Source organism: Mercenaria mercenaria, chromosome 2, assembly GCF_021730395.1.
Source record: "Mercenaria mercenaria strain notata chromosome 2, MADL_Memer_1, whole genome shotgun sequence".
Taxonomy (NCBI): domain Eukaryota; kingdom Metazoa; phylum Mollusca; class Bivalvia; order Venerida; family Veneridae; genus Mercenaria; species Mercenaria mercenaria.
In genome coordinates, this window is record NC_069362.1 from 117,990,235 (window position 1) to 118,005,465 (window position 15,231).

The 15,231-nt window shown below is 36.1% G+C and overlaps 1 protein-coding gene across 2 annotated transcripts in view; it reads left to right on the forward strand.

The window, feature by feature from the left end:
- Positions 1-9,437, forward strand: part of LOC123565042 (ras GTPase-activating protein-binding protein 2-like) — a 37,760-nt gene extending 28,323 nt beyond the window's left edge. For both annotated transcript variants that reach the window (XM_045359038.2, XM_045359039.2), the window contains exons 11-12: positions 1,571-1,630; positions 2,286-9,437. In XM_045359038.2, the coding sequence (XP_045214973.1) occupies positions 1,571-1,630; positions 2,286-2,546 (321 nt within the window). In that variant the 3' untranslated portion in view covers positions 2,547-9,437. The remainder of the gene's footprint in view (positions 1-1,570; positions 1,631-2,285) is intronic.
- The last annotated feature ends 5,794 nt before the right edge of the window (positions 9,438-15,231 follow it).

Consider the following 15,231-nt stretch of genomic DNA (forward strand, 5'->3'; position numbering starts at 1 on the left):
TTCGAAAATCGGGGAATTCACTCAAACTGTTCTTTTCTCTTTAAAAACTCCTTTCGGGTAGTTAATTTACCGATAATCACGTGACTGCTTCTAGACGCTTGTCGCTTTATACAAAAGTAATTATCGGATATGTAAGTAAGCGTCTAGGCAATATTTGTTTTCATTTTGGACATCTGTAATTTGCAAAATTCTGTGAAAATGGAGAGGAAATAACATGTTTCTTGGTGCAAAAAAGCCTGCGGAGCTCGAAAATGCTAGCAACACTACCAACTGTGACCTGAGAAAAACTTAAAAGATCAACGTCAAGCCAAAAGTCCAAAGAATCATTGAGTACTTTGGTTTGTATTGTACTTTCAAAACCCATTCTTATCCATCAGATGTTCGTCAAAATCACGAGACGAACCTCTGATTTATTTCTGTCGTTTATTTGGTGAGCATGCGCACTCGTAATTACTACCGGGAGAAGTTTCAGCCAATCAATGTTCGCCACTATTTGGCACGCCGAATTGAAATTTCAAACAACATGTAAGCAAGGTAGTTGCTTACGATGGATAAAGGCGATATTCCATGATTGCGATTAATAAAGATTATTTCTGTTATTCGATGTTAAGAAATTTACCTGAAGAAATAATAATATTCCTCGTAAGTCGGCATCGATATGAAAGGACGCGGTCACGCTTTTCACGGACGATTTTGATTGGTTCGCTACATTTTGTCGCGTAACAACGCTGATTGGCTGAAACGTTATACCTGTAATGTAACCAAACCACAAATATCGGCGAAATGTGCCAGAGGTTCATCCGGGGAACCACGGTAGACCTCTGGTATGCGAGAATGTCAAAACCAGAAAGTCCCAAGCCTGTCCGGACTGTGAACTTTTATATGAAACCAAACAACAACAAAACAACTTGAATTTAGCACGTAAACAGCTTTTAAATAATTGCTAGTGGAACCCATCATTTTGCTAGTGGAAAAAAATGGCACTAGCAAAAATTTGCTAGTTGGAAAAAAAGTTAAATTCAATCCCTGCCGCCGCGACAGGCCATTCTAAGCACTTTAACAGCCTTCAATAAACCTCTACTTTCTAGTGCTGTATTTCTATGTGCGCAGCCATTATTAGCGACGGAGTAAATAATCCGCGTTTGCCGATTGGTTGTAGTATATATCGGTAATTTTAATTGGTTGATTTAAGTGACGTTGTGCATATTAATAAGACAGTCTTGGAAAACCCCAGAATATTGACATAAGAAGATTCCAAAGCTATTCGCCGGCTGGGCGACTATCTTGGAAAATTGACTCGACCAGCTTTAAATCTGGTCGCACTGGGCGAGTGTTTATTTATATCCCTGTTGCTTAATTGTGCTATACTTCAGAGCAAAAATTTCATTCTCGGCTTGTGGAAATGCATTTTAGAGTTAATACCTTATAATGTACAACCATAGGAAATTTAATCATCATTTGATGTACTATGTTATGTAGATGTTACTTTCTCAAGATGTGAAGCTTTAAGAAATGTATTTACAGTTCATGTACGCTGCTTCAATTAGCCATGACTGATTTATTATTTCAGAACTTTGGTTTTGTAGTATTTGACAGTCCTGAACCAGTACAAACTATTCTTCAGAGTAAGGTAAATATAGAAAAAAGAAACTGTTTTATGGAGATTTAGTTCCATAAACTTTACTGACTGGCACAGTACTGGGATTAATGGGGTAGTGTTGCCATTTATCATAAGCATATACCTCATTATATGCCAGAAGGGACATATTATGTTATGACGCCAGTGTCCGTCCGTCTGTTAGCAATTTTGTGTCCGCTCTGTAACTCTTGAACCCCTTTAAGGATTTTAAAGAAACTTGACACAAATGTTCACCACATGGAAATGACGTGCAGAGCGCATGTTTCGGATGGCTGGCGTCAAGGTCATACATTTGGGCGTATATTGCTCTGCATTGTGGTGCTCTTGTTACAATCTGGACTTGTGTTTACTATAATAAGATGAATTTTCCTTATTCCAAACAGTCTCGTGACCAGAAGAAAAGTTAAGTTGCTAGCTGTTTGTTCATAAATTTAAAAGTTTTCATTTTATTAAACAGATTAAAAAGTCTTATTATATCATGTGATAAAATTTTGCACAGATTTCAGTACTTCTACAGGCATGTATCTGTTAAGTTGGAAAAAGTGCATGCAGTTATAGTTACAACAGAGGTGCTAATATTATTTTGACTAGATAGCTAAAAGTATGCTAAAATTATCAAGAGGTATATATTTTACTTCTTTTTCAGCCAATAAAGTTCCATGATCACCGTTTAAATGTTGAGGAGAAGAAACCACGAGGAAGTGAAGGTCGTCCTATAGGCAGGGGTCCCCCTCCACGTTCTGGAAGTGCCGGCACAGGTGGTGGGGGATATGGTAGCCGTGGAGGCAGTGCCGGACGTGGTATGGGTCCGAGAGGAGGTGGTGGACCTCCAGGAATGAGAGATGGGGGTAGAGGTGGCGGTGGAGGGATGGGTCAAAGAGGTGGGATGTCTGGCCCTCGCCGTTGAAAAGAGTATAGTGATGGTGCTTAGTTCAGTGTAGAAAGTATGCAATTCTGAGAAATGTGAGGACATATCATTATTGTCACCTAGTGTCCAACATGACAGCAAAATTGTACAAATACAGATAACCACCTAGCCGTAACGTCTAGCTGCATTATGTGTGATAGACATGTTCGTGAAGCTGGTTGTTTTGTGAGGATTTAAACAAATATTTATGTAAACTCTTATTTATTTCAACCTTGATGACTCAGACACCATGTTGTGACAACAGGACTAGGAGTTACCATGATCAGTGTGAATTCACAATTCACAAAAGGGAGCTTAATAATTAATGTGCTATTTTATACAGATGTTGGAGTAATAATTTATGCTAACAGTTTATCATTGACATTGTACATAAAAACTTGTTCATTACACAAGCATTCTGGTAATACCGCGTCTCATTTCCTCGTTCTGTTATCATCCTTGTGTTTATACACTCGGTTCTTGTGTACATGGTAAGAGTGAATTTTAATTCGCTCGGTCTTTGAATACATAGTTGAGTGAATATTTTAGGTATTTCTGTTTGAAGAATGAGGTGCTTTTTGAAAGCAGAATTGCATATTTTCAGTCCATATGTTAAAAAAAGTGTGAACTGCAAAAAAAATATCTTTGCCAAAGTTTGTGTCAAGATTTAGTATAGATGTTCATCACTTTTAGTATCCATATTTTTTTCAATATGAATTGGGGGAAAACTGCTTAAAAAGTTTGAATAAAATTTAATTTGACAATTTTTCATGAAGGAAGGTTGTTCATTATTTACTTGATTTAAAATTAATTTACCCCCATACTTTTCGCAAGAAGCTGGAAGCATAAGAATCAAAATTTATGTTATAACAAGCCTGTTTTTAATGTTCGTTTGTGACCAATGTTTTGTAAGTGATAATTCATGAAAGATTATTGTTTGAAACATGCTGAATACTCGTGTTTTTATACATTTGCATTTAGAACTTTCCGTGTATTACCAAAATGTGGCAATAGTATTACCTTGTATATGCAAATTCTGTCTCGACCACTCTTGTTTTATTTCTTGGGGTATGTACGGTTGTTCCACAGCAACAGAAGTTATATTATCTGTGTAGAAATTTACTGGGTTTCTGTATGAGTAAAGAAAAAAATGCCTAAATCTTGCTTTCAGTTCATTGTTTAAGGACTTTGTCTTTCACTGTCTGTTACCTTTACATTTTATGTTTTATGTTCAATATCAGTTGTTTCAATTTGTCCACAATATCGACACATTTACCAGTATGTTATCATATGACATTGTAATTTCCGGATTTAGTAAATTTAGGGAAAATTGGAAAGTTAAAATAATTTCAAATTGAGTGCTTAATAGTTATCACAGTGTTCACATAAGTCTTTGAAAGAGCCCAGTCAGATTCTAACTCAAGATTTGTCTAAGAATCGAGTGGGGTGTTAATGCTGACCAGAGAAAAAAAAAGATGTTTTCTGTTCTTACACATTTACCATTTTAAGAAAATTGTATATAGTTATTATATGACCAATGTTCAACAGATACTCTCCATTTAAACTTGCTCACCAACTTCGAATGTTCACAAGCAGGTGAGAATATCCTTATTTTTAACACTGGATACAGTAGAGAGAGAAAAAAGATTCACCCAAAAGCGATGATGCTGGACACAATTGATGCTTCCTTTGCAACAAGTGTAAATCCTGATCAGCCTACACATCTGTGCAGTCTGATCATGATCTGCACTGTTCGCCATTCAGTCAGTATCTTTTTGGTATGCACCCGTTTTAACAGTTAATGGTACTGTCCAAATTGAAAGATGGACAAGTTCATTATAGAAATATAGCAGGGCAAGGGTTAACTTAAAATAGAATTCTGTATAGAGAAGTTCAGTTATTCTTATACAGTAACTACTAATTTGCAGGGTTGCATTTAGAAGAAACAACAAGACCTGCATATTTTTATTTTGCTTGTAAATACAAAATATTTTCTTCGACAGTTCTACTCTCACTTTTATTTCATTTTCAAGGAATAGTGTTAAGGGATAGTAATAATGGGAGCCTGTCCCAGTTTTAAACAGAAGTAAATTGATGTTAACAAATACAGCCATGTAAAGCTTGAAAACTGTTTAAATTAGGCTACAAGTTGTTTATTGTAAGAAGTCCAGTGATACAAACATAGGGTACTCCATTTTCAAGGTGTGCTATTTTTTCTGTGTATGTTCCTTTAATAATATTTTTCTGTCCATTTTGAATGAAAGATGGTCAGACTTGTGCCAAGTTGTATTACACAGAAAAATGATTTGCATAAAAAGGGTTACATGATTGCAGTGGTGAAATAGAACTCCAAAAACAACTTGGAAAAAAAGAATCACTTAATTGGTCAAATTTACCAAGTTGGGTTTGACAGTAAATTTTCAAGATACAAGTAAAACCTCTCCACTAGCCTCCATTATTTGTGATTTTTAATGATGCCATGAAGTTTTATATGTTTAAATCAGTATGTGTTTAAAACACAAATTTCTTCATGTTGTGTAATTTAGCTGTAGAGTAAATACCGGTACAAGTCCAGGTTTGATACGAGTAAGTGATTAGTTTTGTAATCGTAACATTTCATTTTCTAGGACTTTCGAAGTCTGTTTGAATTTGATCCGGAATGTGTTGAAGAGAGTGTTTTAAGTGTCATAGTTACCACAGTTGGACATTATTTGAATTCCTTACAAATTTGGAGCTTATGTAATGGACTTCTTGTTGAGTTGTTGTGATAAAATGAATAGTTTTGTTATACTAAATATTACAAATGTTGCCAAGTTTTTGTGTTGTGTGGGTGTACAAAATGGTCGTTTTCTTTCAGATTTTACAAATTTTAATGAACATCTATAAATACGTTAAAAGTTGTTTACACAGTGAACATGTGTTAAAAATTGTTTACACGATGAATATGTCGAAATATATTTTACACAATTATTTGCTGATACAATGTGTTGAGATACAGAATGTAAAAATGGTTTTTGTCAGGGAAAGGTATGGTGTTACACAAAATGTGCTGTCCAATCCTTGAGAGACTTGTTCCTTTAAATGGCATTTCCCTAATATTTTTTTATTGGGCCAAGTATATTTATTGATTATATTCTTGGGCAACAAAAACAGAAGCATGTCATTGTAAAACCGTTAGGTGTTTAAATGGCCTATATTGCACTTAGCTCGAGAGCTTTTCTGTACAAAGCTTTTTTTTCTTTCATTAATAATGCTTTCAGATAAGCTTGTATTTGCTAGATCAAGCGTGACAAAATTTTTTGCTTCAAGCATTTTACGCCAAAAAGGTATTGAAATATTTTTTGTTGCCAGAGCAATTTTTAATCAATAATTACTGATGGCCCTGTGTATTGCATCGTTTCATTTTACACATAGTGAAATTCCTTGATTCTCAGGACGGTATGCAGTTGCTCCATTTTTGTGCTCATTATATGTAAGGTTTTATGTTTACAGCTTGAATGAGGTTAATAGATCAGTGCCTGTGTTCTCTTTGAAATCTGTGTAGCTGCTACTAATGGCAGTAATCATTTTGGAATTTTATACATGTGTTTTTCTTTTCCTTGTTTGTGTTTGACATGTGCTTTGTTGATGAAAGGTTTTCATTTATCCATCACAAATATCATGTAAATAATTATTTATGTAAAAATTCATTTTCTATTTTGTGAAAAAAATTTGATTGAATGAATTACTACCCATCTCAGCTTATTTATCGTGTTATGTTGAATTTAGTTTTCACAATACTTCAAATCAGATCATTCTTTCTGACAATTTGACAAAGAAAAATAGTTTATATTCTCCCTATTCAAATCAACATTAAAGCTCTTCCTTGAATTTGTTGATAAAAAAAAAAATAAATAAATAAAACACTTTGAATTAAGAAAAGGTGGTTTGTTATTGTTTCCATGGCAACCAAACCTTGGGTCCTCAGATGTTTTATGTTGAAGTGCAGCATTCACTCACAAGTAAACATCTATTTTTCGAAAAAGAATCCTTTTTTCATAGAAAATTTTAGAGAAAAGCGTTTAAAAGTTTTAAATGTATGAACTTGTCAAGTGGGAGGAGTTTCAGTTCAGTACAATCTGTGTTAATGCTACTCTTGTTTCACATTCCTAGATGTAGTGGTTTTTTTTGTCTTTTGTGAATGTGCTCACACCCTCTTCATTTAGGCTCGAGAACTACGACAGTCAGTATGTGTAATTTCGATCAAATATTCTTTAAAGCATTTGATAAAAAAAAGCTTTTTGTGTTTATTTTTTGTTGCAAATACTGTTTCCACTATTTTGTTATATATTTTTTTTTCAAAGTCAATAAACTTAGATCTAGACACTACAGTAACTGTAAAAAAATATAAATAGGAGTACTAATCTGGTTTCCGGAAGTACTTAGGGTTTTCCAGAACTGTTAAAGCTTGAAATTTGCTGTATGATCTTAGGACGGAAAACCAACAGAAAAATATCAAATACACCAATACAAGTTTATTTGTAAATTGTTGTGTGTTTTCTGCCTAGCGTCTCGTCGGTCCTATTTGCCATATAAATACAATAGTCTATTGTTGTTACTTAGAACTGTTTGCTCAAAAGCTTTAAAGAACATTTGGTATTTTCTGAAAGTTTTGCCATTCTTCTTTTTACCATTATTGAAATTGATGCCGATTCAGAAATTTTGAAGATTTAAAAAGTTTAAAATCTTTTAAGTTATGAAATACCACGATTTGTTCTGGTACATTTTATTGTGAAGTTGAATTATGGGAAATGAATAGTTGATGTAATGGAAAGATCTATATTGTAAAAAAAAAAACTACGTAAAAAGAAATAAATTTCTATCGAAAAGAACAAAGAAGTGTTTTCATTATTTTACATCTGTGTAATGGTTATCGGTTTTTCCCGTTCCATTAAGATTTCTCCATATATGATATCAGCATTTTCTTGAATATCAAAATAACTGGTGAGAATACGAAAATGTGGATAGAAATTTCAGAATGCCTTTGCTGGGACAATGCCTTAAACAATTTTCAGCTAAACTATACAAAGAATAGGTCTCAGCATCCCGATTTGGTTAGGTCTTGTATGTTACCTGGTTTTGTTGTATCCGCTAATGGGAATAGACTAAAACTTAATTCACTTGATTGGAGCTGCAGTGCAAAGGTTCCATAACTCTGACTTGCACTTTTACAAAGTTTTGTTTGTAAGTTTAACCATATGTAGGAATGGGCAGTAAACAATGGAAATGGATTTAAACTGAACACACTTGTTTAGTGTGATGTTATGACATGCAGGGGGCAGGTCCCATAGCTTTGTTTTGCTTCTTCACAAAGTTATGCCCCTTCTTCAACTTGGCAATATCCTTTGTGTAATCTGTTTTGTCATGAAGGGAAAAGATTTACGACTCAAATTTGCGTGATTTTAACTTGATTATGGCAATGATTTCATTATTTACTATTTTTACCGACAAGGCTTTTGAATAGTTGAGCATTGCTGTCCTCTGACATCTCTTGTATTATTATAAAATTAATGTATGTGACATTTGAAGATAAAGATCACCTTACTAGATTATAATTGGTATTAGAGAAATGCCATTGCTTAAGGTAATGAACCTGTATTGGCAATTTTTGTTTCATTACATATTCCCATATTCCATTTGGTTTGATATTGCACTGGTTTCTAGCAGTTAAGTATTTACATTGTGGCCACCTAGGGTAAAAAGATTTTCATGTCTGGTTAGACTAAGAATAAGTAGTTTATAAAACAGGTCAATTATTGGATTTATAAGTGACCCTCCACGGATATTTGGTGGGTCATAATGATAAACGCAGCCCCCACTCCACTTCCTTTGCTTATACCAAATACAGTTGAAACTCGTTTATCTCCAAATTCTGGCTATCTCGAAGACATTTTCAAGTTGCATCTCAAAAATATATGCACAAAAAATCATTCTAAGTAAATTATTGGTTATCTTGAAGTAAAATGCCCGATACAAGGAATTCAAGATAGTTTTAAACTGTGTTTCCATGAAGTGTCGGTAACAAGCCCGATAATAGAAACTGGCATTCTTCAGCTTGTGGTACAGCTAATACAAACACTGTGCTCCCCTTAGCTACTGGAGAATGACAGATTTGCATATGGAGAATATGAATGCAAACTGTTGCCAATTGTTGTTACCGGTCCAGTTCCCGCCCGCCCACTCCTCAAACATTGACACTTTGAAATGTGTTTATTTGATGATGCAACAGGTTCCACGATCAGTATCATTTGTATAGTGTACAAGAATTTGTTTAATGCATAGTTGAATAAAAAGAATAGATATAAAATAGATTCCTCTGAAATTTTAATAGAATTATCACTTTCCCTTAAAATTTACCTGTAAGTGATTTAATGTTGAATGAAAGATACCTTAATAAATGTAAGGTTGAGTTGGTGAATGAATGAATTTGAACAATGTTTTAATTTGAAAATGTAACTATCAAACTGTTACCGCATAATCTAGGTGGAAGGTGAACAAATTTTATGTTGAAAATGGAAAACTGTACTAAGTGAAAGCAGTGAAATGTTGAGAATGCAGAGCAGTTGTTAAAGAATTCCCGGATATAAGTTTAAAAAGATGAAAATGAATTTATTAGGCCAGCAGAGAATATATTGTAATGTTAAGCACTTGCTGATGAGTGTTAGCACCAGTAGGCAGTGCTCTGATAAAGTTTTGCTTTCCTTCCCAATTAGCTTGTTTGATGGGTTCTTGCTTACAGTTATGATGATGTACATGTAACAAATGTATTTTTAGTTTGTGAACCTTTATAAATATGATCTCAATATTATACACCTGTATGTTTCATTTGTATAAAAGCATGTTTGCTCAGTGGATTGTGTTTCTATTTGTTTCCAATAAGTATAGCAATAGGTTCCAGCATGAAAAAATATATTTTCATTGAAAGACAACTGATATTAGCTGCACCATGAGAAAACCAACATAGTGCGTTAGCGACACAGTATGGATCCAGACCAGCCTGCACAGACTGGTCAGGATCCATGCTGTTTGCTTTCAAAGCCTGTTGCAATTAGAGAAACCGTTAGCGAACAGCATGGATCCTGACTAGACTGCATGGATGCGCAGCTGGTCTGGATCCATGCTGGTCGCTAATGCAGTATGTTGGTTTTCTCATGGCGCGGCTCATATATTGTTTAAGCTCTGGGTCTTGCAGCTCCAGACAAGAAGTTTCTATAAATCTGTTTAAACCAAGTGGCCACTTTAACCATAGGTGCTTGATTTAAACAAAACTGGTAGATGATTTGTGCACAAAGCTACATGCCAAATATCTAAGCTCAAGAGATTGAGGTTTGAGACAAGATTTAGGTTTTCCTGTAAAACGAGTGGACACGAGGGTGGGGCAGTTTTGACCCTTTGGGCTTCCTCTACCGCAGTCATAACAACTTCGGTATATAAAATAACTATGGTTAAAACTTTATATTAAATGCAGCCTCAAGTAAATAATCAGTTTTCTATAAACCTGTGAGCGGAGCTGATTTTAAATAGCTTAAATGGTTACATCACAGTTATGCAATCATAATGAAATTGTAGACCATAGTATATCTTTACACTGTCAAGTCTGACATTTTTAGCTCACCTTTTAGCGTCTGTCGTCAACAGTTTGACTGTTAACATCCTAGAGGTCACAATTTTGGCCCAATCTTAAAGAAACTTGGTCAGAATGTTACCCTCAAAAAAATCTTGGACAAGTTCGATATTGGGTCATCTGGGTTCAAAAACTAGGTCACCAGGTCAAATCAAATGAAAAGCTTGTTAACACTCTAGAGGTCACAAATTTGGCCCAATCTTAATGAAACTTGGTCAGAATGTTACCCTCAATAAAATCTTGGATGAGTTCGATATTGGGTCATCTGGGATCAAAAACTAGGTCACTAGGTCAGATCAAAGGAAAAGCTTAACACTCTAGAGGTCACATTTATGACTGTATCTTCATGAAACTTGGTCAGAATGTTAATCTTGATAATCTCAAGGTCCGGTTTGAATATGGGTCATGTAGGATCAAAACCTAGGTCACCAGGTCAAATTAAAGGAAAAGCTACTTTACACTGTAGAGGCCACATTTATGACCATATCTTAATGAAACTTGGTCAGGATGTTAAGCTTGATGATCTATAGGTCAGCTTTAAATCTGGGTCAGGTGGGGTCAAAAACTAGGTCACTAGGTCAAATCAAAGGAAAAGCTTGTTAACACTCTAGCGGCCACATTTATGACTGTATCCGCATGAAACTTGATCAGAATATAAATCTTGATGATCTCTAGGTGAAGTTCGAATCTGGGTCATGTGGGGTCAAAAACTAGGTCACCGGGTCAAATCAAAGAAAAAGCTTGTTAGCACTGTAGAGGCCACATTTGTGACTATCTTCATGAAACTTGGTCAGAATGTTAATCTTGATGATCTCAAGGTCCAGTTTGAATATGGGTCATGTAAGATCAAAAACTAGCTCACTAGGTCAAATCAAAGGAAAAGCTTCTAACACTAGAGGCCACATTTATGACTGTATCTTCATGAAACTTAGTCAGAATGCTAATCTTGATGATCTTTAGGTCAAGTTCGAATCTGGGTCATGTGGGGTCAGTAACTAGGTCACCGGGTCAAATCAAAGGAAAAGCTATTTAACACTTTAGAGGCCCCATTTATGACTATATCTTAATGAAACTTGGTCAGAATGTTAATCTTGATGATCTTTAGGTCAATAGGTCAGATGAGCGATACAGGGCCTTCATGGCCCTCTTGTTTGAAATGTGAGCAAGTATATTCACACTGAAGTCTACCAATGGTACAGTCAACTTGTGTTAAAGCACCGAAGTCGTGTTTGGCGTTCCATATTTCCGTAAACCATTTTCTATGTCTGTAACCATTATCTTAACTACTACAGTAGCTTGCGATATTGGTGCTTCAAAAAGTCTGAACTTTCTGAAATATGGAATGAAAGTAAAAAAAGTTGATAATTTATCATTGTGGTATGAAGCAAAACTGACCACATACTCTCTGTATCCCAAGAAATAATAATCTACTGTCTTGTTATCTCCCGGTTAAGATTTAGGTTCTAGAATGCTTTGTCTGTGTTTTCCTGACATTTTGTAGAACTGTCCATGTTTTCCACCAGTATCTTGACACTATAATTCGTATCTCTTAAAGAATTTGACAATATAGTAGCATTGATCATTTGGCATAGTACCATGTTGCATTATGTATATGGGGTGTAGTATTTGGTATATTAGCATTACGTAATTGGCATTTACCATTAAAATCTGCGCGTTCAGGTTTAAAGTACAGAAAGAGAGTATATGACTACACTATTTATTTAAACGCAATATTTGAACAATATAAGATATTCATTATATATAATTTTTCTTTTCTGTCTGTGAATTTACATCTCTGCCTATCACAATCTGTCATATCTGTAAAACAAAAACACCCAGTGTCGTAAATTCTCTGTCATATATACTGGCATTTTGAAGCTAAGTGCTGAATTCGAATCCCCTAGTTTGCAATTATGTTGGAATAATAATAACTTTATTTAAAGAAGGTAGCACATAAAGATATATAACAGTGTTAGAACGTATTAAACATCGTAAGTTTCTAAGTAAGTTCATCCGAAGTCGAGTCGTTGCTAGCTGTTGTTTCAATGTTGTCGCCAATGTTGTTAGAATTACGGAACTGGTCGACTGGAAATATTACGTGATCGTGTACAAGATGTACTTCTGTTACATATCGGAGAAACGGTACGGCCACGCATTCCTCTAAATACCGGAGATTTGAAGATTTGGTTGTATATATCCTCAAAAATCGAGGCCTTAGAGTTCACACACAGACTGAATTGTCGAACATGTGTAAGGTAGTGTTTCCCTCAGTCGCACAGATCGGAGGTACCTTGCGACCGGACATTTCATCAGCAGCTTACATCTTTGCGACTGCAGTTGCCGCGAAGACATAGACTTCTTTATCTAAGAGCAAGTAGCGGATCAGAGCTACATACTTAGTCATTTCCAGTAATAATATCATTTCCGTTTTAGCTTCCTCAAACTGTTGAAAGGCGTGGGTTATAGATATCGTATTATTATAGACGTCGGTCAGGTTTGAGACTGGAGGTCCAATGTCACAATAGATATCTTCGGTCAGCGATTTATTGTATACTGTATGACCATAGCTTTCTGACCGTGTCTGTATTTTGTCCGCGACTTATGTTCCGTAGCCATGAACATTTCTTTCTGGGTGTAATGCGTTCTTGATATGAGGTACCTTGCGGCCAAAGATTTCCGCACTAATGGTAAACGTCTCGACCAGATGTATGACATGATCACAGATTTTCTTAGATCTGAGGTACTCGAGCCTTGGAGGTTTCACATGGCCGATAACTGCCCCGCATAATTGAATTTTATACGTTGGAACCATCGCGTGAATGTACGGCTTTGGCGATATGGCATTTACAGTAATAAAAGGCACGGTTTTTTGAAATGTCAACTTCTTGTTTTTATGCCCCCGAAGGGAGGCATATAGTTTTTGAACCGTCTGTCCGTCTGTCGGTCTGTCAGTCTGTCCGCAATTTTCGTGTCCGGTCCATATCTTTGTCATCGATGGATGGATTTTCAAATAACTTGGCATGAATGTGTACCACAGTAAGACGACGTGTCGCGCGCAAGACCCAGGTCCGTAGCTCAAAGGTCAAGGTCACAGTTAGACATTAAAGGATAGTGCATTGATGGGCTTGTCCGGTCCATATCTTTGTCATCGATGGATAGATTTTCAAATAACTTGGCATGAATGTGTACCACAGTAAGACGACGTGTCGCGCGCAAGACCCAGGTCCGTAGCTCAAAGGTCAAGGTCACACTTAGACTTTAAAGGATAGTGCATTGATGGGCGTGTCCGGTCCATATCTTTGTCAACCATGGATGGATTTTCAAATAACTTGGCATGAATGTGTACCACAGTAAGACGACGTGTCGCGCGCAAGACCCAGGTCCGTAGCTCAAAGGTCAAGGTCACACTTTGACTTTAAAGGATAGTGCATTGATGGGCGTGTCCGGTCCATATCTTTGTCAACCATGGATGGATTTTCAAATAACTTGGCATGAATGTGTACCACAGTAAGACGACGTGTCGCGCGCAAGACCCAGGTCCGTAGCTCAAAGGTCAAGGTCACACTTTGACGTTAAATGTCATTTTTCATGATAGTGCATTGATGGGCGTGTCCGGTCCATATCTTTGTCATTCATGCATGGATTTTAAAATAACTACGCCTGAATGTGTGACACAGTAAGATGACGTGTCGCGCGCAAGACCCAGCTCCGTAGGTCAAAGGTCCTAAACTCTAACATCGGCCATAACTACTCATTCAAAGTGCCATCGGGGGCATATGTCAACCTATGGAGACAGCTCTTGTTCACTTGTATAATGCATTCGTTGACTGTTTCAGTTCTCGGAATGTTGTCGGTTGGATTTACCACATGAACGTTGTCGGTGAGATGAAAGCCTCATGAACTGTTGGGTTTCTATCCGTCATAGAAACTTCGTGCTTGAACACTTCGCCAGGTACATCAGCATGTTGTTTGGTAGAAAGTGTGTTTCTACGTTTCACTATCTTTTAAAACTGAACACCGCTGTCTCCACCAGTTGATTCGAGAATTTTACTAGGAGTCATTGCACAGACGTTAGAATTTTCTTGAATGTCTTTTCTTCTTTTTCTTATCCTTGACGGTCTTACAGCGAAACTGTATAAACCTTCGCCCTGCAGGACTCCATCATCTTCTGAATATTGAATGCCGGCTCTTGGTTTCTCGTGATATCTTAGAAATGCGTCCACACCGTTGGAAAACTGAAAACAACTTGATTTTACAACATTCGATCTGACTTTCTTTTCTTCGTTGAATTGTCTCTTAAGTTTGCTAATTAGACTGTCTACACGACTTGCTACGGTTTCGACATCGGGCTTTAAATATGGCTTCCATTGAACTTCGATTTCTTCTTCAACCTTCCTCTTCAGCCTTCTTCTATCAAGTATACTGATAAATTTTTCCGCGGCTGTAAACTCTTCATGGGAAGGATCGCCAGATTTCATTTCTTCATTGGTGTCTACTACGCCATTGAGTTTTACCAGTTTCTCTGTATGACTATCCTCAACGCCATCGGAGTTTGCAATAAACTTACCATTTCTTGACCAGAAGAGTTTAGTATCGGTCAAATTTCCATCAAGGATAGACGGTATGGAGGTTGAGTCTGAAAAATACAGAAAAAAAAACAAACGATATTACTAGCTATACTTGATGTTGCTTAAGACAAGATCTGAAGGTGACAAGGTGACAGCATTCGGTCTATGAACATAGTTTACTTAAATACTCACATGAGTGTTAAAACTTAATACAGATTGTTTATGTTATATTTACATAAAGTAGAAGAAAAGGGGTAAATGGCTTTATCTATTTTGATATAAATTATAGTCATGTCTTTGTTATGACGTTACACAATGGCGCAAGGTTTAATAAACAAGAGCTGTTTGTGTATATGTCCCCATGATGGCTTGTCCCATTTTCAGTTTCGTGATCACTATGTCATGACCTTTGACTTACAAAAACAATATGGGTCTTCAACTTCATAAGTCTGAT